The 27,606-nt window shown below is 48.1% G+C and overlaps 1 protein-coding gene across 1 annotated transcript in view; it reads right to left on the reverse strand.

The window, feature by feature from the left end:
• The window catches only part of LOC311226681 (protein-glutamine gamma-glutamyltransferase K-like), a gene marked incomplete at its 3' end in the record, with an annotated part of 168,063 nt that overhangs the window by 93,465 nt on the left and 46,992 nt on the right, over window positions 1-27,606 (reverse strand). Inside the window, exon 5 of the mRNA XM_084312096.1 lies at window positions 23,603-23,780. Coding sequence (XP_084168222.1) covers window positions 23,603-23,780 — 178 coding nt within the window. The remainder of the gene's footprint in view (window positions 1-23,602; window positions 23,781-27,606) is intronic.

Genomic DNA, 27,606 nt, shown 5'->3' on the forward strand with positions numbered 1-27,606 from the left:
GCAAATGGCAAACGTTGTCGTAATTGCGGTCGTACCAGCCATGAGCAAGATGCCTGCACCTTGAGGAAACCATGCAGTGAGTGCCAGGAGGTCCACCTCAGAGTTCTCCACGCCATCGCCAAGCCGGGTCCCCGTGCCTACCTCATCACACCAAAGGATGGTGCCTCGCTCTCCAACTCCAAACAAGGAGGGAAGGTGTACCTTAAGGTGGTACCAATCGTCATTACTAACGGGAGCAAGTCACTGCACACTTATGCGATCCTAGACGATGGAGCTGAACGAACGATAATACTGCCTGCTGCAGCTCGACACCTGGACCTTAAAGGCGAAGTGGAGTCCCTCGCACTGCGGACGATTCGCCAGGACGTGGCTCGCCTCACTGGCAAGTCTGTAGATTTCCATGTGGCCTCCCTGACTCATCCTTCTGAACAGCACCTGGTGAAGGGCGCCTTCACAGCAGGTCGATTAGCCCTGTCCGAGCAGTCTTACCCTGTGACTGCGCTTCAGGAACGCTATCGCCACCTGAGGGGGCTCCCATTGCAGGACTTCAGTCAAGTGCATCCACTACTGCTAATTGGTGCAGACTGCACCCATCTGATCACATCCCAAGAACCCATCAGATTCGGCCCCAAAGGTGGACCCGCAGCAGTCCACACAGCGCTCGGCTGGGCACTCCAAGGCCCAGATGGTCTTGCGTCACAGGCTACTTCATGCTACTTTACCTCTCTCAAGTCTGCACCGGACGACCTCTATCAACACGTTGAACGTCTCTGGCAGCTTGATGTGCTTCCATTTAGAAGTGGAAAGCTAGCAGTAAGGGCCCGTCTGGACCACGAGACTGTGGGCATCCTGGAAGCACGCACTGAGAGGGTGAAGGTTGGTGACACACTCCGATACGCCACGCCTCTGCTCCGCGCAAAGGACGCGCCACCACTGAAAGCCACTGCCAAAGCAGTCATGCCAATGCCCCGTAACACAGAGCAAAGACTGGTAGGAGATTCAGCTAAGGCTCAAATCACTGGAGCAGAGATCAAAAAGCTCGATGGAGGATGTGTTGCCAAGCTGGGTGAAGAAGCGGTAAATGAGTCTGACGAGTCATGGTTCACCCATCACGGGGCGGCGGCCGACTCCTCCTTACCTCAACCTAACCTGCATGACACCGAAGTCTTCCTGCTGAAGACCAGCCAGGCGGACTGCTTCCCAGAGGGATTTAAGTGTCTCAGAGCTGGAAACCCAGTACTGCCCAGTAGTAAGCTCAGTACGCTCTCACCAGAGATGGATCATACAATGGGTCTTCTCCAAATTGGTGGACGCTCTTGTCACCTGGACACCTCCTGTTCTACTGACATCCACCCCATAGTTCTCGATCCTGGCCATGCAGTGACGAAACTCATCAAGGATGTAGATGCCCGCCTACTCCACCCAGGGCCCGATAGGGTCTTCGCAGAGATCAGGCACCAGTACTGGGTCCTGTGGGGAAGACGGGCCATCAAGCATCATCAGAGGACCTGCACAGGATGTAGGAAGTGGAGGTGGGAGCCGGTGGCTCCAATGGTGGCAGACTTACCTCCTGCCCGGTTGCGGCCCCTTAAGCCACCATTATGTGACACCAAACAGGTTGCTGATGGGGCGGCGGGATGCCTCCCTGCCACAAGTGTCCTACGCTCCCGACCCGACTGTGGCAAATGATGGCGACAATCAGAGACCTCGGTAGCCACTTAGGGAATTTGACTGTTTACATAATAGCTATGCTATGCTAATTCCCCATGATTTGTTATGCTGTGTATTGTCATTTCCAGTCAGGCACTTCTTTGATGGCCCAGGGGTCCTATTATTTATAGTCTGGCATCTCTCTGGACAGCCCAGGGGTCCTAATGGGTTTAAATACAGCGGCCATCTTGCCCCCATGTGTTCCATTGCTGTCTGCTTTCCCAGTAAGAGTGCGTTCATGAACTAAGTAAGTCACCAATAGCCTACAAATATAGTGCCTATGGTAATGATGGATACATGTCATATGTAGCCTGCCTTATGTGTTGAGATGCTGTGACATGCATGTGTGACTATGATTTGGTTTGCTACGTTGTGTTAATTCATGCTGCTAATTGAGCTATGCTAATGCCAATAATGCTATAGCATCTCTTCAGTTGTGTGTTCTGGATGCCATTGCATTCTGCCATTTACTTGTTATGTTGGTCCATGCGGCCGATGCTAATATGCTAGATAGCATCTTTTCAGTTGTGTGCATTATGTTTGGTCCATGCGGCCAATGCTAATATGCTAGATAGCATCTTTTTCAGTTGTGTGCATTATGTTTGGTCCATGCAGCCAATGCTAATATGCTAGATAGCATCCTTTCAGTTGTGTGCATTATGTTTGGTCCATGCAGCCAATGCTAATATGCTAGATAGCATCCTTTCAGTTGTGTGCATTATGTTTGGTCCATGCGGCCGATGCTAACATGCTAGATAGCATCCTTTCAGTTGTGCGCATTATGTTTGGTCCATGCAGCCAATGCTAATATGCTAGATAGCATATTTTGCTGTGTGTTCAGGTTATGATTAATAAGCATGTACCTCTGTTAATTATTGTGTGTTCTGCTTATCTGTTGCAGAACACCACTCACTCAATCTTTGATCGCTCGATCCAGCCCTACGACCTGGATGGAAGCATATCGCTCAACAACAGAATCCTTAATAAATACGAAAGGACTGTTCTCTGTGTCTGCGTCCGCTCTCTGACCGGGGTGTGCCCTTCTGGATGAAGTGGCTCCAGCAAACTTTGCAAACAACCATTATATCTTCAATAAGTACACTGCATAGTATTGTATATTATATGGTAACTCAGTTACGTCTATTCTGCATCGAACATTGTACATATGTCTATACTGAACACTGTGACCTCATTTTCTACTTCTAAATTACATGCTATACTATGTTATTTGATACTATCTTGTCTAGCACAGTCTCTGGAGCGTAACAGTAAGAAGCATTTTGTATGAAAGTATTCTGTACTTCTGTATGACAACTATTAAAGAAACTTGAAACTTGAAACTTGAAACTTTAAACTTGACCGTTGATGTCTGTGTCCCCCTTATGTTGCTTCCCTCTGAGCCAGGGTCGTAACAGAGGCACTACTATGGTCTACCCAGATTAATAACATGGTTACCAGGATGAGTAGAAACATCTCCATCATTAGAAGAAATGCTTGCCTCCTAACGAATACAACAATTAAAATAGTAGTACAATCTTTAGTCCTGTCCCATCTTGACTACTGCCCAGTAATTTGGTCTAGCGCGTCAAAGCAAGAGCTTAGTAAACTCCAGCTCACTCATAAGGAATAGTGTGGAGGGAACCTAGACTGTCATGGACGAGGGTGGACAAGAGACTAGCATGCAGTTTGATTCGGTTTTTAAAGAACATTTGTACCTCAGGTAAACCCACCAATGATGGACATGACCATAATACCAGACATGCTTCAAGACGTCGCTTTACCCTACCTCCAGTGGAGGCTGCTGACAACATTTTTAGGTGAAGCACAAATTATTATATTATATTTATAAAACATCCCCCAATGTGTGTGTCAGTAGTGGCTGGTGAGTTCAAAAATTGGGGAGGTCGGGAGAGATAACAAATTGTAATAAAGAAGTACAGACACAGTGTGGTTATGAAGACAGCAGACAGACACTACAGTTAAAGACAACAGGCACTAGTAGTAAATACCTTTGAGTACGCCTCACTTACAAACATCACATCAATAGCTATAGGAGAGAGGAGGAGGAGGAGGGGAGAGGTGAGGGAGAGGAGGAGAGGGGAGGAGGAGGAGGGGAGAGGAGAGAGGAGAAGGAGAGGAGAGGAGGAGAGGAGGGGGAGAGGAGGAGGGGAGAGGAGGATGAGGGGAGGAGAGAGAGGGAGGAGAGAGAGGAAGAGGAGGAGGAGGGAGGGCCACAGCGGACCAAAATAAATCGCTTGTTACCCACAGAAAGGCAGAAAGCATACCAACGCACGCAGTAAAATACAGCCAATTAAATCATAATCAACACAGACCCGCCCCACACAGCTACTAAATATAAAAAAAATAATTTCACTCACCATTGACAACGTTACTTCTTAGGAGGAAATAGTGTCCCTGTCGCTCCCATCACTTGTAAATGAAATCCATCCTTCGCTCTTTTCTGATGAAACGTTCAATGACCTCCTCTGCAGTTGCAAATCCAGCAATGCAACAAACAGCAGTCTTTTGTGATCTAATCGATCCTTCATTTGCGTGAGGATGCTGTCGAAATCCACTAAACATTGTTCTGTTGATGCGTGACACACGTTCCATTTTCGGGACTCCGACTCCGACAGGTGGTCACTCAGACAGTCACCCAAGCGATTGCCAAAGCAGTGCACTCACCAAAGCTGTGGGCTCACCTATCCCATCTTCCTCTTCTTCTTCTTCCTCTGGGTGAACGTTTCGATGACTTAGCTATTAGCTCACGTGGAGGGCGGAGCTTGGCGATTATGGAGTAGACGTGTTTCACGTGAGCTCCCTTCTACCGTGCGGAATATACGTTTTTCCCCATTAGTCTTTATTTTATTTTTATTTGTTTTTTGTCTGCTTGTTAAGTCGTCGAGTTTCAACTACTGTCGTCAACTTTTTTCGACTTTCTGCGATGTCGGTGGTGGAAACCAGATCCATGAGCGCTCCAGCCAGCAAACCACCACCGGGCCTGGCCGCACCATCGCCCGGTGTCGGGGAGATGGGCGAAGCTGTGCTCTCGGTCATGGCCGGGCTCCATGCAGAGTCTGAGACACGCTTCGCTGAAACACAAAGAAAAGTGCTGGCGGATTTTTGTGATGGCCTTCGTCGGGAGATATCGGAGGAAATGGGGTTGGCGGTCATCCCGTTGGTAGACGAGATGGAGTCGCTGCACGCTGTCTCCTCGGCTGGTGCTATCGAACTAGCTGCGCTGACGGCGGAGGCCTCATTACAGGGCGAGAAGATGGCGGATCTGGAGCTCTCCCTGCTGGCTAGGCAGGCCGAAGTTGCCAAACTACAGTCGGTTAATTGTGGAAATACAGTCCCGGGAGAGACGCTACAACATCAGGATTGTTGGAGTACCGGAGGGCAGCGGGGAAGGCCGTCTCTCTGAGACCATGCCGGAATTGCTGCAGGTAATGCTGGGGAATGGCGTCCTCCCCTCCCCTCCTGTGTGTGGATCGGCCTGCAGGGCGGGCGGGACCGCTCCTGGGGTGGGCGGGGAGCCGAGGCCCATCATTGTCGGGCTGGGCGGGCTACAGCAGAGAGAACTCGTCATGCGGTCGGCTCGTGCCAGAAGGGGTAATCTAAGGCTGGGCGATCACAAAGTGGCCATTTTCGAAGACTTTGCGCCGGAGGTTCGGGCACAGAGAGGCGGATACAGGGTGGTCCTGTCCGGGCTATGGGGACTGGGCCTGTGGCCCACGCTGTTCGCTCCCACGAGATTATCTGTGTTGGATAAGGTCGATGGTCGGCATTCATTTTGGTCGTTGGCTGAGGCGAGGGAGTGTCTCGAGGGGATAGCCGAGACTGTAGCTTGATATCTATGACGGGTGGGTGACTTGGCGATGTGGGCCTGAATACATTGACGGGCCGGCTGTTCATGCCTGGGCGTGCTGGCTGTCCGCTGCCCATCCAACTAGCGGGGCTTCCCAATGACTTCTGTTGCTTGCTGGTGCTGGCCTCATGGTCGCGCTTGTGTGTCGCCTCTTTGGGGGCTGGCGAGCTGGCTGAACGGTGTACATAACGGGCTCTGGCGTGCTGTCCGGATTCATCACTGGTTTGCGCGCTGGCCTCGGGCTGGCTGGCGGGCTGCGTCTGGCGTCTGCGCTGAGACATTCGAGACCCGTTGATGTTTGCGCACTTTGGTTGTTGTTGCTGTTTGGGTGTCGTCGGTTTGCACGGTTCAACGGTGATTGGGTCCTTGACTGGCTTCTTGTGTGCTTTTGTTTTTGTATCCGGGCTGTTTTGAGCTTTGGGCTCCGGTGGGAGAAGATCGTTGAATATATATGTAGACGGTGTGTGATGGCAGGTTGTGTCGGGTGTTGCTTGTTGCCATCCCCGGGTTGATGGGTGTGTTTGGTTCTGTTCTTGCAGGGGTTGTGTCGTTCCGGCCGTTGTGCCTGATCAGAGGGGCACTTACAGGTGTGCACTTTGACCATGGCCCCACTTTTTTCCCTTTCTTGTTAGTGTCGTTGTTTGGATGGCATCTGTTTGCACGGTTTGCCTGTGGTCTGATCCTGCCTTGGACTGTCTGCTGGTGTGCTTTAATTTGGTTTTGTTTTGGGTTTTCCTTTGTCCATTTGTGCTGTGGCGTTGCGGCGTTGGTGCGCAGACTTGGAGGTAGATGGTTGCGGGGTTGATGTTGAGTTGTTGTATGGTGGTGGCTGTTTTTTCCATTGTGGTTGTCTCATGTTGGGGCCAAGGCTCACGGTGGTTTTCGACCGATATCTTTATTGAAACAATATATGATAACAGGTTGTGTCAGGTATTGCTTATTACCATTCCCGGGTTAATGAATGTGTTTAATTCTATTCTTACATAGGTTATGTCATTCCAACCGTTGTGCCTGTTCAGAGGTGGTTTTCGACCGATATCTTTATTGAATTTTATTTTTATTATTATTTGTGTTTATTGGACTAGTGGGGGTTTAATCAGGGGTTTATCTAGAGGGGGGTCGGAGTGGGGAGCGTCTTATTGGATCCATGACTCCAGTGGGAAATGATAGGAAGATGACCATCCTTAGTGGATGGGGCATAGGGAGGGGATTGGAGAGTGGGTATAGGAGGGCTTATAATAGGACGGGTGGGTTAGGGTTTAGAGTAGAAGGAGGGGGGGTTGTAACTGGGGTGGTATTTTTATGTGTTTTATGTACTGTTGTCTTATATGTGTGTAATTGTTCCTCCTCTGAACTCCTGGGATTGACCGTCTGGGCCCGCCTGGATCAGCGCCTCTGTACTCAGCCTGGCTGCACTGGTATGTTCTCTACGCATTTAGACAAACTCGACCATGGCTAAATTGAATATTTTTATTTGGAACGCAGGAGGTCTTAACGCCCCACACAAGCGTGCCAGTGTCCTTTGGTTATTGAAGAGAAGAAATATTGACATTGCTCTCCTTAGTGAGACGCATTTATTGGTGGGTGATGTGTCAAGGCTAGCAAATCGACAATATCACGTTATCTCCTCATCCTCAGCCGATGATAAGATGAAAGGAGTCGTCATAGTTACAAGACGTAACCTTGATATCAAAGTCCTGGATGTGTGGTCGGACACGGAGGGAAGGATTACTATAGCAAAAGTTGAGTTCTCTCATAGGAAGATGGCAATAATAGCATTGTATGCCCCTAACACATTTGATTCAGCATTCTATAATACAATCACAAAGAATATGTTGGAACTTACTGGATACGCTCTCATTGTGGGTGGCGATTTTAATGCGTGCTGGGATGCGGAGATGGATAGGTCCGGGCCCTCTGAAACAAGCGACCAAAAACGGTCCTCTAAGGCCCTCAGGATGTGGGCCCAGGACACTGGGCTCGCAGACCTATGGCGCTTATCCAATCCCACCCTCAAGGATTACTCTCACCTGTCTGCCAGACACAAAACCTTCTCTCGAATAGACTATGCATTCGCATCCCCTAATTTGTTTGATAGTTTCGACGTCTCATTGGTTCCCCTGGCTCTCTCGGACCACAAGGGGATTTTCCTTGTGGCAACCTTTGGCAGGCTCTCCACGAGAGCTCCCAGGTGGCGTTTTAACTCAACCTTATTAAAGAACGATGATTTCTGCTCTGAGTTCGGGAGTAAACTAGCTGAATTCTTGCAGATCAATGTTGGCACGGTCGATGACCCCAGGGTCCTATGGAACGCATTGAAAGGATTTATCAGGGGTCATGTCACACTTTTCTCCTCCAACTTACGTAAATCCCGATCAAAAAAACTAGAAGGACTGGAAACATTATATGCGGATCTATACGCATCTTTGCAAACTAACTATAGTGAACGACTAAACACACAACGTAAGATAGTCAAGAAGGAAATAAACTCCATACTTCTCCAGAGTTCTTGATACATAGGACAAGGCAAAATTACTACTTTCACGGCTCCAGGCCTAGCCATCTATTGGCAATGAAAATACACTCAAATGATCATTTCTCGGATATCCCCTCGATCAAGACGCGACAGGGTACAATCACTACTGATTCGAAAAAGATCAACGACACTTTTAAAGAGTTTTACTCACAGTTATATAGCTCAGAGGTTAATCTCGACGACTCTAAATTTGAATCGTTCATTGGCGGGCTTGAGATACCCCACATTTCTGAGGAAGAGGCTAAGGAACTGGGGAAACTGATCACCCTTATGGAACTAAGGGAGACTGTTATGTACTAGGAGCCTGATCACTCCTGTGTCACTGTGCATGCAGGCCTGATCACTCCTGTGTCACGGGGCATGCAGGTGAGGGCTGCCAATTAGCTAATTGCTGCTGATTGGCTACCTGCTGGCAGCTTTAAAACCAGCCCTGGTAACACACATGCAGGGTCTGTGGTTAGAGAAGTGTTGGGTAACAGATAGCTATCACAGTCTTCTGTCCTTGTACTTTAGTTTACACCAGTAATTCCTTAATAGAGTAGCATTTTGAGTTTGAGCACGGGGTTTTGGTGTTGGTTTGCACATAGGTTGCGGGCCTTTGAGCCAGGGTCGTAACAGTTGGGCGCTCGTCCGGGATATTTACCCCTAGAAATTTGTTTGGTGTTTTTTTTTTTGTGTTACACGGGGTGTCATGGTGTTATGGTTTGGGTGGTGTTCGTTACATATTGTGTAACGTGGGGGCTAGAGGCGTTTCATCAAACAGGTGAGTATGCCTTATTTGTTTGTAATTTGATGTGACTACTTATGCTGTTAAAATATATAGTTTAGTGGGCACCACATGCAGATAGGGACAGTATTTTCTGGTTGTTGGTTAGCTTCCTGTGCACCACATACTCCTGGGGCAGTCAGGGAAGGGATTAGCACCATCTACTTGTCTGGTACCGTATCATGTACTGGACGGGTGGATGGTCAAGTATGATCTTTGACTGGTAGCAGGTGTGGTTGAAGATGGTTAGGTCTACAGGGCATTAGTTTGAGGGTAGGTAGATTAGGGGGCCAGAAAACACAGGTAGTGTGGTAGTGCTGATTTAGTGTTTCTTAGGGTAGACATGTGGTGGGCCGGTTTTGACTGCAGTTTAGATGTAGAAGCATATGTAGTCATATCAGGTTAGAAGGCGCACCTGTTTGGATTTGTTTGTTGAATTTATTTTGTTTGTTTGAGTGTTTGGTGAGCATACCTGGTAGCACCTGACCTCCTGCGTGTATGACACGTCTATTTATTTCAGGGTGGTTGTGTTTTATTTTTATTTATTTATTTTTTATTTTTTTGCAAACTAGAAAGGTGCGCTCCGTAGAGCTCACATTTCCACTGCGTTCCCTTCTGGTTGTTATTATTGGCAGTAGCATTCTTCAGTGTTCTTCAGTGGTTCTTCGGTGGTTCTTCATGGTTCTTCAGTGGTTCTTCGTGGTTCGTTAGTGGTTCTTCGTGACTGTAAAGTAAAGTGAGTAGCTTGTGGTGACTGGTACAGTAACGATGGCTTCCATCAAGGACTTTGTTGATCGCCCGTCTCATGACATGTTGGAGAAGTTTTCCAAGGAACAACTTCTAGAACTTGCTGTACACTACAGGGTAGAGCTTGCTGCAAGTGAGAAACGTTTGAAGCCAACTGCCTTGAGTGCTTTAAGGGTGTTACTCATTAGAGAGCAGGTGCTTGAGGAGAGGGTGGAGGAGCCTCCTTTGTCTGACGCGTCTCCGCTATTACCTGGTGCAGAGGGTGAGTGGAGGATTAGGGAGTTGGAGTTTAAGGAAAGGCAGCTAGAGCGAGAGCGTGAGGAGAGGAGAGAGGAGCGTGAGCTTAAGGAGAGAGAGAGGAGAGAGGAGCGTGAGCTTAAAGAGAGGAAAGAGGAGCGGGAGCTTAAGGAGAGACAAATGTTGCTGGAGCACGAGCGTGCGCAGAAGGAGCTTGAGTTTAAGCATGCTGCCTTACAGGCGGGTGCTCTGCATTCAGAGTCACGTTCCGGTTTTGATGTAGGCAGGAATATTAGGATGGTGCCTCCATTTTTTGAGAAAGACGTGGAAAGATATTTTCCCCTTTTTGAACGGGTGGCAACCACATTGAAGTGGCCTGATACCGCCTGGACACTGCTGCTACAATGTGTTTTAGTTGGTAGGGCACAAGAAGCCTATACTGCTCTGTCCCTTGAACAAAGCGCTGATTATGAGCTTGTTAAAGCTTCCATATTGAGGGCTTATGAGTTGGTTCCCGAGGCCTATCGTCAGCGTTTTAGAGGCTATCGTAGGTCGGAGGGACAGTCGTATGTTGAATTCGGAAAAGAGAAGGAGAACCTGTTTGACCGGTGGTGCACCTCGCAAAAAGCAGAGTCAAGGGAGCAGCTTAGACAGTTGGTTCTCCTAGAGGAATTTAAAAGGTGTGTTCCTGATAACGTTTCCACACATCTAAATGAGCATAAGGTATCGAAGATAGGCGACGCTGCTGTCTTGGCTGATGAGTTTGTGCTAACACACAAATCTGTCTTTGTAGAGGAGGGCCGTGTGGAGTCCAGGAGTAGTAGGCGTCCTTTTCAGGGGAGCCGGTTCCCGGCACCCGTGTTTGCTGGTCGGTTTACTTCGACTCCTAGGCAAGGTGGCTCTGCTAGTGCATTCCCAGAGGCGGTTATCTGTTTTTACTGTAAGGAGCCTGGTCATATCGTTGCTGGGTGCCCTGTGCTTAAGCAGAAAAATTTAAAAACTGTGGCTCTGGTAGAAATCATGGACAGGACACCTATGCCGACATTAGAGGGTGGGGTGCGAAGTATCAAAGGTGCAGACAGGGAGCTAGAGGGCTCCTCAACGTTTATGATGGATGGATTTGTTTCACTGGTTGGTGCATTAGGATCAAAGCAGGCTATTACAATATGGAGAGATACAGGAGCTTTCCAGTCTCCCATTCTGGATGGGATTTTGCCATTTTCGGAAGATTCTTCATTGCATTCCGGTGCCATTGTTCAGGGCTTTGGAGGAGGCTTTGTGAATACTCCTTTGCATGAGGTCTCGCTAAACTCTCCCTTAGTATCAGGCAATGTTGTTGTAGGAGTGTGTTCTCACATCCCCATAAAGGGGGTGTCCTTCATTCTAGGGAACGATTTGGCCGGTGGCAAAGTGCTGGCTACTCCAGTTGTAATTCCCGTCCCTGTAGTTTCTGAGGTTCCTGATGAGCTCGCACAGAAGCATCCAGGAGTGTTTCCTGTGTGTGCGGTAACACGCGCAATGTCAAAGGTCAAATGTGACACCCATGATGTTGTTCACTCAGATTGTGATATGACACTTAGTGACACGTTCTTTGTTGAGTTGAAAAGTGGCCCTGATGAGGGTTTTGGTAAGGTGATACCGTCTCATGAGCAGTTGGTACTAGAGCAAAACAAGGATGTCTCCTTGTCGTCCCTCTTTGAAGAGGCGGTTTTAGAGGATGCAATGATAGATACGTCTCAAGGATACTTTGTTAGCAATGACGTGCTCATGAGAAAGTGGACACCACCTAACCTGTCCAGTCTGGATGACTGGGGCAGTGTGTTTCAGATTGTTGTTCCAGCCGTGTATCGTCCTGATATACTGCATCTAGCACATGATCATGATCTTGCTGGTCACATGGGAGTCAGGAAGACTTATGACCGTGTGCTGAGACATTTTTGTTGGCCTGGTTTGAAGTCGGATGTGGCACAATATTGCCGCTCGTGCCATGTGTGTCAGGTTGTTGGTAAACCAAACCAGAGGATCCCTCAGACTCCTCTGCAGCCTATTCCTGCCGTTGGGGAACCTTTTGAGCGGATCCTCATTGACTGTGTTGGTCCCCTCCCTCGAACTAAGACAGGGAACCAGTACCTTTTGACTATTATGTGTGCAGCGACCCGTTTTCCTGAAGCCATTCCTTTACGCAAGATCACAGCCCCAGCTATATCCAAAGCTCTGGTTAGGTTTTTTTCTACGTTTGGTTTACCAAAGGTTATTCAATCAGATAAAGGGTCTAACTTCATGTCCCGTCTCTTTGCTCAGGTCCTCCAGCAGTTGTCTATCCAGCATTGCCCTTCCTCTGCCTATCATCCAGAGTCCCAGGGGGCGCTGGAGAGATTTCACCAGACTATCAAAACAATGCTGCGGGCATATTGTACGGAGTTCGAAAAAGACTGGGATGATGGAATCCCTTTGCTTCTGTTTGCTGCTAGGGAGGTAACCCAGGAGTCTCTTGGATTCAGCCCGGCTGAGCTGGTGTTCGGCCACACAGTGAGGGGTCCTTTGAAACTGCTGAAGGAAAAGTGGTTGGCTGACCAGACTCCTTCCTCTACTAATTTGTTGGACTATGTGTGTGACTTCAGGCTTAAGCTTAGTAGAGCATGTGAACTAGCGAAAGAGAACCTAAAGGTAGCCCAAGGAAAAATTAAGGTGTGGTATGATAGGCGGGCCCGACATAGGGTGTTCTCACCGGGAGACAAGGTGTTGGTTCTCTCGCCTATTCTTGGGTCTGCATTACAGGTTAAATACAGTGGGCCATACTCCGTTGAGCGCAAAGTTGGTGAGGTCGACTACTTGTGTAACTGAGGGGTTACAAAACCCTGACTGTATTAAAGATTGTGATATATTAAACCACTGCTAGTTATGTACTTTAATTACTGGCCAAACAGTACATCAAATATTGATGGTGAACACTCACAAGAACACGGCATTGACACAGAAATTCTATTGGAGGGTTATTTATTATTATTAGGCAACGTTAGGTTACAGATTGAGAATTAGGGTCGCGCTTATATGTCGAAAAATATACGTAAAGTCAGTCAAGAGCATAAGTCAATGAGAATAGTAGGAATACTATGATGGGTCTAAGCTGACGCCACCTGTTGTATAGCAATTATATAGGGCAACACCGGTACCAACTGGAGACACTGGGTTCCCTCCGGGGTGTAAAGCCGGGAGGGGTAGAGGAATGTTCGGGTACCCAGTCTGAGTCAACGAGGAATAAAGAGGCTCCAGGTACAGGAAACGGTGCTTGTACTCCCTTGATCAGCAGACAAAAGCAATAGTTGTAATCCAATATGCTCGACAGCATTGACGACAGCTAGCCAGCCCCTTCCAAGAGGCGGGCCCGAATGGTGATCCTCACGAGGTTAAATCCCAAACGACAGTGGAATCAACGGTGCTCTTCTCCGGTGGTCACGGTCCCAAAGCAATATAATCCAACCAGAAATGGTTCTGCAATCGCCGGTGCCAATTCTCCTGTGTACTATACTTCACATTAAACTAGGTCGAACTTGACGTTACTTCACTAAACTCTGACACTTTAACATTCTATTCGCACGCGGTTCTCAATGCTCTATTTAGACACAAGGTTGCTCACTTCACTTGCACGTTGACTCGTGGTGAAGGTGGGTAAGGTACTGAATGAACGAAGCTGAATTACTGGTGTGCGCACCTTGCGCTGTATTTATACTTAAGTGAATATCTAGTCCCAACCTCAGTTCTTGTCTCGTATTACTACGCAGACTCTGGGCATGTTCTGACATGCCCGGAGTTGTCTTTGAACTTGCCGTTGGGGGCTTGTGCGTTGGCGCCTGGGGCGCTGTCCAATAGGAGAGCTAATATTACTCTGGTCTGTACGCAGGTAAAGGGATATTCCGTGTATATATATAAATAATATACAAAGTATATCAAACGATACATATATATATATTCAGTTTAATCTGGCCCTTCACAACAACTTGATTAAGACTCCCGACCGCAGGCGCAAGAGTAGATTATGTCACGTCAATATGTTGAAGGCATACAATGATATGGCTCAGATTGACCAGTCAGGGGTCAAGCCTGTGGCTGTTCTAACAGTTTCTGCATCTCCTATTGTAGCCGACTGTTCTGTGTCGAAGGAGATTTCTCAGGGCAGGTTGCCAAACACCCAGATACTAGGTGACTTGGACTCACACCTGTCGTACTTGCCACTTCCTGAGCGTACGGATGTGGTGCGCCTACTTAGACAGCATATACGTTTGTTTTCTGATGTCCCTAGTCGTACTAATGTACTCGAGCATGACATTGATGTTGGTAGTGCAGGGCCAATTAAGCAACATGCCTACAGGGTGAATCCGGAAAAACGACGGATCTTGAGTAAGGAAGTAGACTATATGGTGAGACATGGCATTGCGGAGCCCAGTTCTAGTGCGTGGAGCTCCCCCTGCCTGATTGTTGATAAGCCAGACTGCACTCATCGGTTCTGTACTTACTTCCGTAAAGTTAATGCAGTAACCAAGCCGGACTCGTACCCTCTTCCTCGGATGGACGACTGTATCGATCGGGTGGGTTCAGCAGCCTTTGTAAGTAAATTGGATTTGCTAAAGGGATACTGGCAGGTTCCGCTTACTCCGCAAGCACGTGAGATATCCGCTTTTGTCACACCAGAGAGTTTCTGCCAGTATACAGTGATGGCCTTTGGCATGCGAAATGCCCCAGCGACGTTTCAGCGGCTAGTGAACAAGGTCCTGGCCGGGGTAGCGTTCTGTGAGGAATATCTGGATGACCTGGTTATCCACAGTTCCTCTTGGTCACAACATGTGGAGCATCTGGCGGAAGTGTTCAAGCGGTTGGGTGATGCTAACTTGACAGTTAACCTTGCAAAATGTGAATTTGGACAGGCCACGGTTACCTACCTGGGTAAGGTGGTTGGACGTGGGCATGTGTGCCCCATTGCAGCTAAGGTGGAGGCTATAGTGGGCTTCCCTGCTCCCATCACCAGGCGGGAGTTAAAGTGCTTCCTAGGTATGGCAGGGTACTATAGGAGTTTCTGTAGGAACTTTGCTTCTGTTGTTGCCCCTTTGACCAATCTGCTCAGTCCTAAGGTACCTTTCGTGTGGACTGAGACTTGTCAACAGTCTTTTGAGAGCATCAAGGGTATTCTGATTAGCGCTCCCGTTCTGTCAGCTCCCGATTTTCAACTGCCATTCAAGTTGGCAGTGGATGCTAGTGACCTCGGTGCTGGAGCCGTCCTCCTGCAAGAGGATGCATTAGAGGTGGAGCACCCAGTGTGCTACTTTTCTAAAAAGTTTGACAGGCATCAACTGCACTACTCTACTATAGAGAAGGAGGCGCTCGCTTTGGTTCTTGCCTTGAACCATTTTGATGTTTACGTTGGATCCTCCAGTTTACCCCTTGTTGTGTATACAGACCATAACCCTTTGGTTTTTCTTCGCAGCATGGTGAACTCGAACCATCGTTTGATGCGATGGAGTTTGTTCCTCCAAGCGTATAACTTGGATAGTCGCCACATTCGTGGGAGGGACAACGTGCTAGCAGACGCCCTCTCACGGTCATAGTACCGGTGTTTGTGGTACCCGTTATCGCTGTTGTGGTAGTGGCCCTGACAACTAATGGGTCACAGTTGTTTTTTGTTTTGTTTATGGGTTGTTGTGTAGTGGTTGCCTCTTGGGCAACCAGTTTGGTGGGGGAGGTGTTATGTACTAGGAGCCTGATCACTCCTGTGTCACTGTGCATGCAGGCCTGATCACTCCTGTGTCACGGGGCATGCAGGTGAGGGCTGCCAATTAGCTAATTGCTGCTGATTGGCTACCTGCTGGCAGCTTTAAAACCAGCCCTGGTAACACACATGCAGGGTCTGTGGTTAGAGAAGTGTTGGGTAACAGATAGCTATCACGGTCTTCTGTCCTTGTACTTTAGTTTACACCAGTAATTCCTTAATAGAGTAGCATTTTGAGTTTGAGCACGGGGTTTTGGTGTTGGTTTGCACATAGGTTGCGGGCCTTTGAGCCAGGGTCGTAACAGAGACGATCGCTGAAATGCAGAGGGGTAAGGCACCAGGCTGGGATGGTATTCCACCCGAGGTGTATTTAGCTTTCTGGGACCAACTGGGCCCATTGATGCTCGATATGATCAATTACGCTATCGAACAGGGGGAGTTCTCAAGAGATGTCAACATGGCGCTGATTTCTTTACTTCTCAAGAAGGACAAAGATCCCAATGATTGTGGTAGCTATAGGCCCTTGAGTCTTCTCTGGGCCGATTTAAAAGTGTTTGCCAAGGTGCTGGCCCGCCGCCTGCAGAGATTTATGACGGTATTGGTACACTGCGATCAAACTGGTTTTATCCCGGGGCGCCTGGCTGCAGATAATCTTAGGAGGCTGTTGCATGTAGTCGATAACAGTAAAGACAATACAGCTCCGTCCACTGTTCTGTCTTTGGATGCCATGAAGGCGTTTGACAGACTAGAGTGGTCATACCTGTGGAAGGTACTTGAGGTCATGGGTCTGAGAAAGAATTTTATTCATATGATTAAAGTCCTGTATGCCTCGCCGTCGGCAATGATACTGACAGGCAAAAACTGTTCCACACTTTTCCCAGTCTCCAGATCTTCTAGACAGGGTTGTCCTCTGAGCCCGGGACTATTCGCGCTTTCCCTCGAACCATTGGCCCAATTTTTTAGGCAATCAGAGGACATCGTCCCCATAATGATCAATAATACACCACACAAAATTGCTCTCTATGCGGATGACCTACTGATTCTTATGGATGACCCTTCCCGGTCGGCCACAAAATTATTGGAAATAATCGACGACTTTGGTAAATTGTCAGGCTTTAAGATTAACTGGAACAAATCAGCCTGCCTACCTCTTAATGAGCTGGCCAAGGCGGTGCGACTACCAGCTGATATCCCCATAGTGGAACATTTTAAATACTTAGGTATAGAGATATTCCCCACGCTGAGTCAAACTACTAAGTACAACTTCACGGGTACTTATGATAAAATACACCAGGATCTAGACAGATGGTCGTCCCTTCCTAACTCCCTTCAAGCCCGAGCTTCCATAATCAAAATGAACGTTCTGCCTAGGATAAATTTTGTTAGCTCAATGCTCCCCCTGCCCCCTCCAATAGACCACTGGCGCAAGGTACAATCGATGGTATCTAAATTTATCTGGAATAACAAACGCCCGAGAATCAAAAGAGCTACTACTCAACGTAGGAAACAAGATGGGGGCCTCGCAATCCCTGATTTTAAGCTTTATTTCTGGTCCTTCTCACTGAGACCTCTGATGTGCTGGCTAGACCCTGTAGATGCTGTATCTTGGCACACCTTAGAAGCGGCGGCGGTCTCACCGCTAAGATTGCAGGATGTGGTGTACTCCACTGTCTCTATTTCGAAATGCCGGCTGAGGTATGGACCGATCATAACTCACGTGATCCAAACGTGGCGTAATGTACAGAGGTTGTGTGGGGTTAAATGCCCATGGCACCTGGACTCTCCAATTTTTAATAACCAGCAATTACTTGTTGGGCACAAGCCGGTTAATATTCCTCAATGGCAGAGGAGGGGAGTTCATACTCTGGAGGATATTTATGATAAGAACGGCCTCCGTGCGTTTCAGGACTTAAAAGAATTTTATGATCTTCCCGGCGAGTCCTTTTTTCTTTACCTTCAACTAAGGTTAGCGCTGAGGGCGCATGGCGTGCCGTGGGCTCAAGCTTTGCAACCACACCCCTTCCTCAGGCTCATAGTGGACAGGACGACCTCCAGAGGGTTTGTCTCAGACTTTTATACGCTCTTAATTCAGTCCACGTATAAAAATGTATCATTGGATTCAATCTGGCATGTGGATATCCCGGAGTTGGACCCCGAGTTTGACTGGGATGATGTTTGGGCAAATGTGGCATTATCTTCCCGCAACCCCAATCACCAGCAAATTAATTTTAATTATATTCATAGGACCTATCTTACACCTAGGAAGCTATTTGCTATGGGACTGATAACCGACTCTCGGTGCACTTTGTGCTCTCAAAAGGCCACTGGCACTTATATGCATATGTATTGGGATTGCCCACCAGTGGCCCGCTTCTGGAGGTCAATAACGGACAAACTTTCAGTCTGTGTGGCTTAACTATCCCATTCACAGCTGTTACGCTACTCCTGAACGATATAACGACACTACCTGCGTCCGTTCAACTAAAAAGGGTTGTCCTAGCGGGTGTCACAGCAGCGAAGAAGCTAATAGCAATGAGGTGGAAGGAGCCTGAGAAGCTTACAGTGATTAACTGGTCCCTAACACTATTGGATGTGATTTATCTTGAGATATCCACGGCGCGGGTGATTGGGGTGGGACAGGCAGGTATTGACCTGTGGTTTGCAGCAGCCGAAAAGGTCAGGACCGCCGTGTGCGGCTGAGCGGGGTTGAGGTGCGTGTTCGGGTGAGTCCGGGGGTCTCTTGGGAGGGGGAGGAGGAAATGTTTTGTCTGTTTTGTCTTTTGTCTTGTCCTCTTGAGTTTAGCTGGGTATTTTATGGGGAGGCAGCTATTTAACTATTTCTTCACTGTTTGGTCACTTTTACACGGTCTCTGTGAGTCTATGGAACACCTCTACAGGTTTTTGTTTTGTCATGAAGGTTCATTGCTCTGTTTTCGGGTCGTGTTCTCAAAAAGTGGTCCTTGTGGTGAATTGGAGATGTACGTTTTATTAATATAGGGTCACACAGCCAGGAATCGGGGCTGAACACTGGGAAAGACCATTTATTGGATAGTGCCCCTTGGATTTAAAATTTAGAAGGTTGAACTCTGTTTTCTTTTCTCTTTGTCTGTATAAATTGTTATTCTGTATTATTATTGTTTTTGTTATTTTCTTGTGAAGTTCTATGTATTGTGATTGTGTTTAATGTGTTGTCTTGTTTCATGTGGATAATAATAAAAAAAATTGATAAAAAAAAAGCTATTAGCTCACGTTAGCTACAACAAGTTAGCTTACAGACATCCAAGCCGGCAATCACGTCAATTACACTACTTCAACTGAGATAAAAAATATATATATATCATCAAACGATGCACAATAAGTTCATGAACAATAACAAAACACTCCACCCTGGGCCTGGTAGCTGCGGTGGTAGCCCTTTAGTAGAGCCCGTGAAATCTGTTTAATTTTTTTCCAAATTCCATTTTATTTTTTTCCAAATTCCTTTTTTTCCGTTTTAATATTTCAGAATTCTGTATTTTGCTTTGTACGCTCATTTTACCATCAGAAATAGTGTCCAATAAGTGGGAATGAATAAATGTCCACAATTTAATAAGATATAACAGTCCATTTAATAGGGCCGTCTTAAATACTTTGAAGCTTCGAAGCTTCGTTCGATGGGCATGGGATTCGAATATGAAAATAAAATTTGATTATTTAAAAAAAATAAAAATTATATATATTTTTGCAAAATCAACTCTGCCTCTCTTTGTTAACTACAACAAGCAATGCTGTTTGTTATTTAAGATGAGGTCGGACTCGGCACTGACAGATTTGTGTTCATTGTGCTGCTTTTATAAAGCCTCAAATGACGGCTTACAATATTTCATGAAAGCAAAGTGTTTTGTTTGTCTAAGATTTTAAAAGGTTTAAACTTTACAGCACTGACAAAGTTGAACAAAGTGCTGTACAAGTCCCACAACATAAAAAAAAAAGTTAATTTTTTTTTCTTTTTTTTTTTATAGTGGATTCCATTATTATTGCTCAATTCCGCGATTCCGTCCGCGATTCCGTGATCGCGGATTCCATATGGCTCTACCCTTTAGCTACGTTAGCTCCAACAAGTTAGCTTCTTCAACTGAAATAAAATGATTTTGTAAACAAAGCTGCAGAGCCACAGAGTAGGAACCATTCTCTGATTGGATCTCAAGGCTGTCAATCATTCAACCTCTGTGTAGCTGCAGAGCAGCAGAGTTGGCACCATTCTCTGATTGGATTTCAAGGCTGTCAATCATTCAATCCCCCATTCAATGGCAAGAGTTTAAATGCACGGACCGTGCTTAGATGACGTTAATAGCCTATTTTGAGTGGCTATTATTTATTATTTATTTAATCCCGGGTCAACCCGTGCAGAATTCTGCACCAGTTTTTACTGCAGCCATTACTAGTGCAGGCCTGAGCTCAGAGCTGTCAATTTTGGCAATTAAAAAAAAAAATTCACTGGCATTTTTTTACAGAGGAAAACATTTCTAATAAAAAAAATATAATAATAATAATAAAAAAAAAAAAAAAAAAAAAATATATATATATATATATATATATATATATATATATATATATATATATATATATATATATATATATTTAAATTAATAATAATTATGAATTATGAGTGAATTTGTGTTTCAGGTGTTGTCATGGAGAAACCTCCACTGCCTACCTCTGCCTAGAACCAATGCTCTAAAGAAAACTGCAATGTATAGAGCCATAACATATTAGAATAGGATACCATTTACATATCATACGGATGGAAAACAAGGACAGTTTCAAAAAGAAACTTAAAGGAGCCATAATCCGGAAGGAAATCAATATATTATGTCATGCGTGAGTGTAGCTGCAGCCATGTTATCCAAACTTCTTCTGTGTACTTTGTTTTTGTTTTAAAGGTATGGTGAAATGGATTCACCTATGACCTTCTTTTGTTTTATATTTTATTGATTATGTATGTGATATATGAATGTTTCATATTTGTATGTGTATATCTGTGCGAACCCCCAGGAAGAATAGTCAACACGTTGGTGATGACTAATGGGGATCCTAATAAACATGAACATAAACATAAACATGAACATGAACACAAGCAAACACCGCCAGGGCCCTGGCAGAACTACAAGATCATCTCAACAAACATCAGATTAAACATCCGGACGCAGCGATGATCGTAGCTGGTCATTTCAATCAGGCGAATTTGAAAAAAGTGATGCCGTCCTTTTTTCAACACATCGCCTGCTCCACAAGAGGAGGAAACACACTCGACCACTGCTACACCCCGTTCAGAGCCGGCTACAAGGCTGTAGTGGCTCCACCATTGACAGGGGCTACAAGCTCATCCGATCACGACTCCATTATCCTCATTCCGGCTTATAAACAAAGATCACGTGACGCCATCGTGTCACGTGAGACAAAAAAATTTACCGACCAATCAGAGGCCACGCTTCAGGACGCGCTCAAGGATGTTGACTGGAATATGTTTCAAGGAAGCGCCAGTGACGTCAGCGAGTTCGCAGACAGCGTTATCTGCTTCATCACAACACTGGCTGATAGTATTGTACCCACAAAGAAGGTGCAGGTGTTCCCAAACCAGAAACCGTGGGTGGACAGTACTATCAGAGCAGCTCTGAAATCCCGCACCACTGCCTACAACCTGGGCAGAGAGTCAGGAAACATGGAAGAGTACAAGGCTTCAGTCTATACTCTGCGCAAGGCTGTAAAACTTGCAAAACGGACATATGCTGATAAACTGGAGACACAAATGGCACAAAACGACACAAGAGGCTTATGGCGGGGACTGAGGACAATAACTGACTACAAAGTCAGCGCCCCCTCAATGGGGAGCGACGACGCCTCTCTCGCGGACAAACTCAACTCTTTCTACGCTCGGTTTGGTGTAGACAGTGGCGCCGCTAGCTCAACGGCTAGTGACGTCACTGGCGCGCCGGCTGTTGTGGAGGGGGGGGGGCAACCGCGGGGGACGGGAACGCTCTCTCGCTGTCGGAACACAGTGTGAGAAGAGCATTTATGCAGGTGAACACCAGAAAAGCTGCTGGCCCAGATGGTATAACAGGACGCATACTTAAGTCCTGTGCCAACCAGCTAGCCCCTGTGTTCACCGCCATATTTAATCAATCCCTGGCGGAGTCAGTGGTCCCTGCCTACTTCAAGATGTCTACCATCAGGCTGTAGCAAAGAAACCCTCCCCAACATGTCTCAATGACTACAGACTGGTGGCACTCACCTCTGTGGCCATGAAATGTTTCGAGAGGCTGGTCAAGGATCACATTTGTGCCTCCCTCCCCAGTGATATGGACCCCATGCAATTTGCATACAGGCCAAACAGTTCCACTGACAATGCAGTCTCCCAAGTACTGCACAGCACCCTCTCTCACCTTGACCGCCAGAAGGGGGGCTATGTGAGACTGTTGTTCATTGACTACAGCTCAGCGTTCAACACCATAGTCCCCACCAGACTGGTGGACAAGCTGATCGAGCTGGGTCTGAGCTCCGCTCTGAGCGCCTGGATACTGGACTTTCTGAGCGAAAGGCCCCAGGCGGTCAGGGTGGGGGGTCAGACCTCCAACACCATCACCCTGAGCATCGGGTCCCCCCAGGGCTGTGTTCTGAGCCCCCTGCTGTACTCACTATACACACACGACTGTGTGGCCAAGTTCAGCTCCAACTCCATAGTGAAGTTTGCGGACGACACAGTGGTGGTGGGGCTGATCTCGGACAACGACGAGAAGGCCTACCGGGAGGAGGTTGAGGTACTGGAACGCTGGTGCCAGGACAACAGCCTGCTCCTGAACATTGGTAAAACCAAGGAGCTGATCTTGGATTATAGGAGAGGACAGCAGCAGACACCACTGAGGATAAACGGGGCTACCGTGGACAGGGTGAGCAGCTTTAAGTACCTGGGGGTCCACATCTCAGAGGATCTGACATGGTCAACACACATAGACTCAGTCGTAAAAAAGGCGAAGCAGCGCCTCTACCACCTGAGACAGTTAAGGAAGTTCAGAGTATCTGGGAAGATACTCCAGTCCTTCTACTCCGGAGCTGTAGAGAGCATCTTGACTGGAAACATCACTGCCTGGTATGGAAACAGCACGGCACAGGACAAGAAGGCCCTACAGAGAGTGGTGCGCTCAGCCGAGCGTACCACAGGTATTGCACTACCACCCCTGCAGGTTCTATACAACAAGAGGTGCAAATCCAGAGCCTGCAGAATAATGAAAGACCCACACCACCCCAACAACAGCCTGTTCATGCTGCTGAGGTCAGGCAGACACCTGCGAACCCCAGCTACTAGGACAGAGAGGCTTCGGCTCAGCTTCTTCCCCCAGGCCATCAGAGCCTTGAACACTGAACTCTCCACACACAAGCACACATGAGCACACACACGACACACACACTGTACACGCTCACACACTAGCAGCCACTTTAACATGAGCAAGCACACACTCATGCTGCACACGCCCACACTTATGGCCACTAAGGAAAGGTCACTTTAAAAAGAGTATAGCATAACCTGAGATTGTACAGAAAGACCCAGTGCCTCATCCGTAGCTAACAGTGTATTGCACTACCACAGGACCTAGCATGTCCTTCATGCTCTGTAAATAACTATGTACAAATACCGATATGTCCTACTATGTTACTTGTTTATTGCACAATATTGTTTTATTGGATTCTATTATATGTTGTTACTACTGTATTGCACATCGTTGCGGGCAAGACCACCCGCATTTCATTGTATACTTGTATGCCGTGACAAATAAAACTCTTGACTTGACTTGACTTGACACATACACATAAACCTACACATAAACCTACACATACACATACTGTACACATACACATACACCTACACATAAACCTACACATACACCTACACATAAACATAAACCTACACATACACATACACATACACATACACAGACTAACCGGTGGTGGTGAGCCCGGAGAAGACCCAGCACTGGCCGTAGCAGACCGGCGTGCCGTCGGAGGCATGGTACTTCCTGAGGATGTCCACGCTGCCGCTCCAGGCCGTGGGGGACACGCCCGCGCTGTAGTCCCCCGACCAGTTACCCACCAGCACTCCGAAGTCGTCCTGGGCGTTGACCTGGAGGACAGGAGCCGCCAGAGGGGCCGTCATTATAGAACTAACTGATGTCCACAGGGTCCTAGTAATAACAGCATTAACTCATTCACCGCCGTTCACGCATATATATACGTTTGTCCGCCAATCGAATAACGCCAACCACGTATATATATACGTTATTGAATCGTTATTTCTTTTATTCACTATTTCCATTCATAAACATGCAGGCAGCTGTGTGTTATCACTGGGGATGGGGTCTGAGATCGGTTATTATTAGGTTTGTACTGTATACTTGTACTTTTACTCAATTACATTTCAGAGAAAAAAAACATACTTTTTACTCCTTACATTTAAAATGCAGACCTACAAAGTACAAAGTACAAATCTCACAGGTCCAACATTTTAATTAGTATTTGTTTCTCTGGCCGAACTAACGTTATATATTCGTATCTGGCTTATCGCGTCCCGCTCTTAAAGCCTATCGAGATACCCCTTATCTCCTGTACCTATTGTACTCCATCACGAAAACAACTTGTACACCCACACCTGACCGGGTCCCGCCTCTATGGAGGCGTAGCCTATAAGACCATGACCATGGTCACCAACACACCCTTCCTCTATTTTCGTTCCATCATATTGGATGCAGTGCACCGTATGTAACTAGTAATATGAAAAGATTAGAGAAATTGCATAATGTTGAAAGCTTACCGGAGGTTTGCTTGCCCCTGGCATCTTCTGAGCATGTTTCAGTGACACATTGGGCCTGTGCTGATGTTTCCTCGGCTGACGGCGGCAGACCGAGGGGCAGCGTACAAGGTTTGGCTATCAAGTCGGCTTGTACAAAGGTAAGGCCTGTGTCATTAGGCATCAATGTCGGTATTGGTAATGCTGTGGAGTATGTTTCGGCGCCAGGGCCGGGGTGGCTTGGTGATCGTTCCACTGCAGTGGACGTTTTCCTGGCAATCCTGGAGCACGCTGCTAACGCTAATGCTACTACTGCTAATGCTAACGTTGACGCTGAAATGGGTAGTTGTTCTAATAATCCCCGCCGCGGGATACCGCTTTTCCCTCCTCTTACCAGCTTCATTGATGAAGGTCAGTCGGTTGTTGATGTGGGGGGTTTCGCTGAGTCTTATTTACCTTTTTTACAGGTAAACAGGCTAATAACAGGGTGCAGGCCGGGTGTACTGTGGCTACGTAGCCAGGTAGCTTTGTTCCTGTGCCCCGGCGGGGATGAACAACGTCCCACCCGGCCGATGCTTGATAGCGAATCGGCTCGGAGGGTGGCAGTATGGACGGATGAGTTGTATACTGCTAAAGGATGGTATTTAGCGGCGGCCAGTGTTATGGCTCAGCTGGCTAGTTTCCTATCCACATTGGCGTCGGGTAGTAGGACTTTGGGTCCAGCCGACATTGTAAACATGGTTCATGTTTGTGGTGTTATGGAGATCTTGACTCAGTCGCAAGCTATAACTGCGGGGAGGATTAGGATGCTATCAACGTTGGTTGTTAGGCATGTTTGGTTGGAGCAATCTCCTCTTGGGGAAGAGGATAGGTTTTCTCTCCTCACGACTCCTTTTTCCACAGATAGTCTTTTTGGGCATTCTGTGGAGGCGCAGGCGGTTGTTGATCTGGGTCCTACACCGCCTCACGCTGTGCAGCCAGAGGTGGGAGCACGGTCTCGTCAACGACTGTGGCGAGATCCTCGACAGGCGGCCATGTTTCCCCCGCCAGTGGTGCCCTGGGTGGAGAGTCAACAGGGTCCCACAAGGCCGACAGCCTTGGCGGCCGAGGGATCGGCCATTTTGGGTGAATTCGAGTTTGGTAAAACAAGCCGTCGTTACTTTGCCGCGAGCAGCCCGCTTCCCATTCAACCCTCTCTCTGTTACCCACGGAAGCGGGGCTCTGATCGTTCTCCTTTGGCTGCGGGCCGCGAACCTTCCTTGAAGCGTATGCGGCCCCATTCTTCACTTCAGCAGGGGGACTCGAGGCCTCTTCTGTTGAATGCACAGCAAGGGTTACCCCGGCCTCGCCTTCGCCAGGCGGGGTATCGCGCTGATGCCTCCCACTCCCGTCACATCGGCAGTGGTCTGCAAAGGAGAGGCGAGCGTGATTTGGGTGGTAGCAATATCACTGCAGGGCTTCGGCGTGTAGGAGCCCATGGGGTCCTCATGCCTTGCGTGTCTAGCTGTGGAACAACTCCTCAGCATGCGCTAGAGGGGTGTTCAGGGGGGGGGGTGTGTGTCAACCAGTTTGATAACAGCTTCTCCCGTATCAAACCGGCCCTTTCTGTCGGGGTCCCCCCTTGGGTGTGTTGCACAGCGGGAGGGACCGGGCCAACTATCTACTGTTCCTTGCGGCCCAGCGTCAGTTGACGGCGGGTGCGCTGTGGGATTATTTTCACATATGGCGACAAGAATGCCATCTTGTGGGGTGGATGGCGAGAACGTTGAGGCAGGGGCTTATGTTGCACTTCGCACAACCCCACCCTCCGTTCTCAGGTTTGGTGCCGACCCTATTGTCAGGGTCAGACGCAGTGACAGCCCTGGCCGACGAGATCCAATCTCTGTTGGCGAAGCAGGCCGTCGTTGTGGTTCCGAGAGAGGACGCAATGTCAGGCGTCTACTCCCGTTATTTTCTGATACCCAAGAAAACAGGGGGGGTCAGACCTATACTGGATCTGTCCGCGTTCAATCGGTTGATTGTAGCGAGACCGTTCAGAATGTTGACCGTCAAACTCCTTCTGCTTGCTGTCAGAAGGGGAGACTGGTTCACCTCCATAGACCTGAAGGATGCGTATTTTTACATCCCCATTTACCCTCCTCACAGGAAGTTCCTACGGTTCCTGTTTCAGGGCGTAGCGTACGAGTACCAGAGGATGCCGTTCGGTTATTCTCTGGCTCCCCGCACATTCACCAAGTGCGTGGCGACTGCGCTGGAGCCTTTACGTCGTCGGGGGTTACGAGTTCTATTCTATCTCGACGACATTCTACTCCTCAGTCGTTCGGAGGAGGTTGCCAGGTCTCATACCAGGCTGGTGGTGGAATTCCTCACCAGCCTTGGTTTTGCTGTGAATTGGAAGAAGAGTACCCCTCTTCCCAGTCAACAGGTGGAGTACTTGGGCTTGACGCTGAGGTCGAGGCCCATGATTGCAACCCTCTCGGAGCAGCGCCAGGTGTCTATCCGTTGCGCGCTCGGGGGTTTCCGTCTGGGAGGGATGGTCACGGCGCTGCAAGTGATGCGTCTGCTCGGCATTATGGCATCTGCTCACGCGGTGGTTCCTCTTGGCCTCCTCTTCATGAGGAGGATACAGAGGTGGTTTCTCTCTATGAGAATAGATCCGGTGAGGGACAAAGGGAAACGGTTGACGGTTCCTTTGTCGATATGGGGAGATCTCGCCCACTGGAGGAGGCTGGGTATCCTCACCATTGAGGTCCCCATAGGCAGCAGGCGCTCACACGTCACGGTCTTCACCGACGCCTCTCTCATGGGTTGGGGAGGGACGTGTCGGACCCACGCAGTGGGGGGCAGCTGGACGGGGGTTCATGCTGGCCCAGCTACCCCGCATATCAATGTGTTGGAGTTGAAGGCGGTCCTCCTGGTCCTCAAACGGTTCGACCACCTGGTGGTAGGCGAACACGTTTTGGTCAGGACAGACAGTATGGCGGCAGCGGCGTATATCAACAGGCAGGGTGGGACTCGTTCCATCCGCCTGCTCCGGGCGGCGGTCGAACTTTGGCTATGGGCATCCCGCAGGCTGCGCAGTCTGAGGGTGCTCCACATTCCTGGTACAGAGAATATGGGGGCGGATATGATGTCTCGGGGCGGTCCTCATTACGACAAGTGG

The sequence above is a fragment of the Notolepis coatsorum genome (assembly GCF_963971535.1).
Source record: "Notolepis coatsorum genome assembly, chromosome: 4".
In the NCBI taxonomy this organism is placed as follows: Eukaryota; Metazoa; Chordata; class Actinopteri; order Aulopiformes; family Paralepididae; genus Notolepis; species Notolepis coatsorum.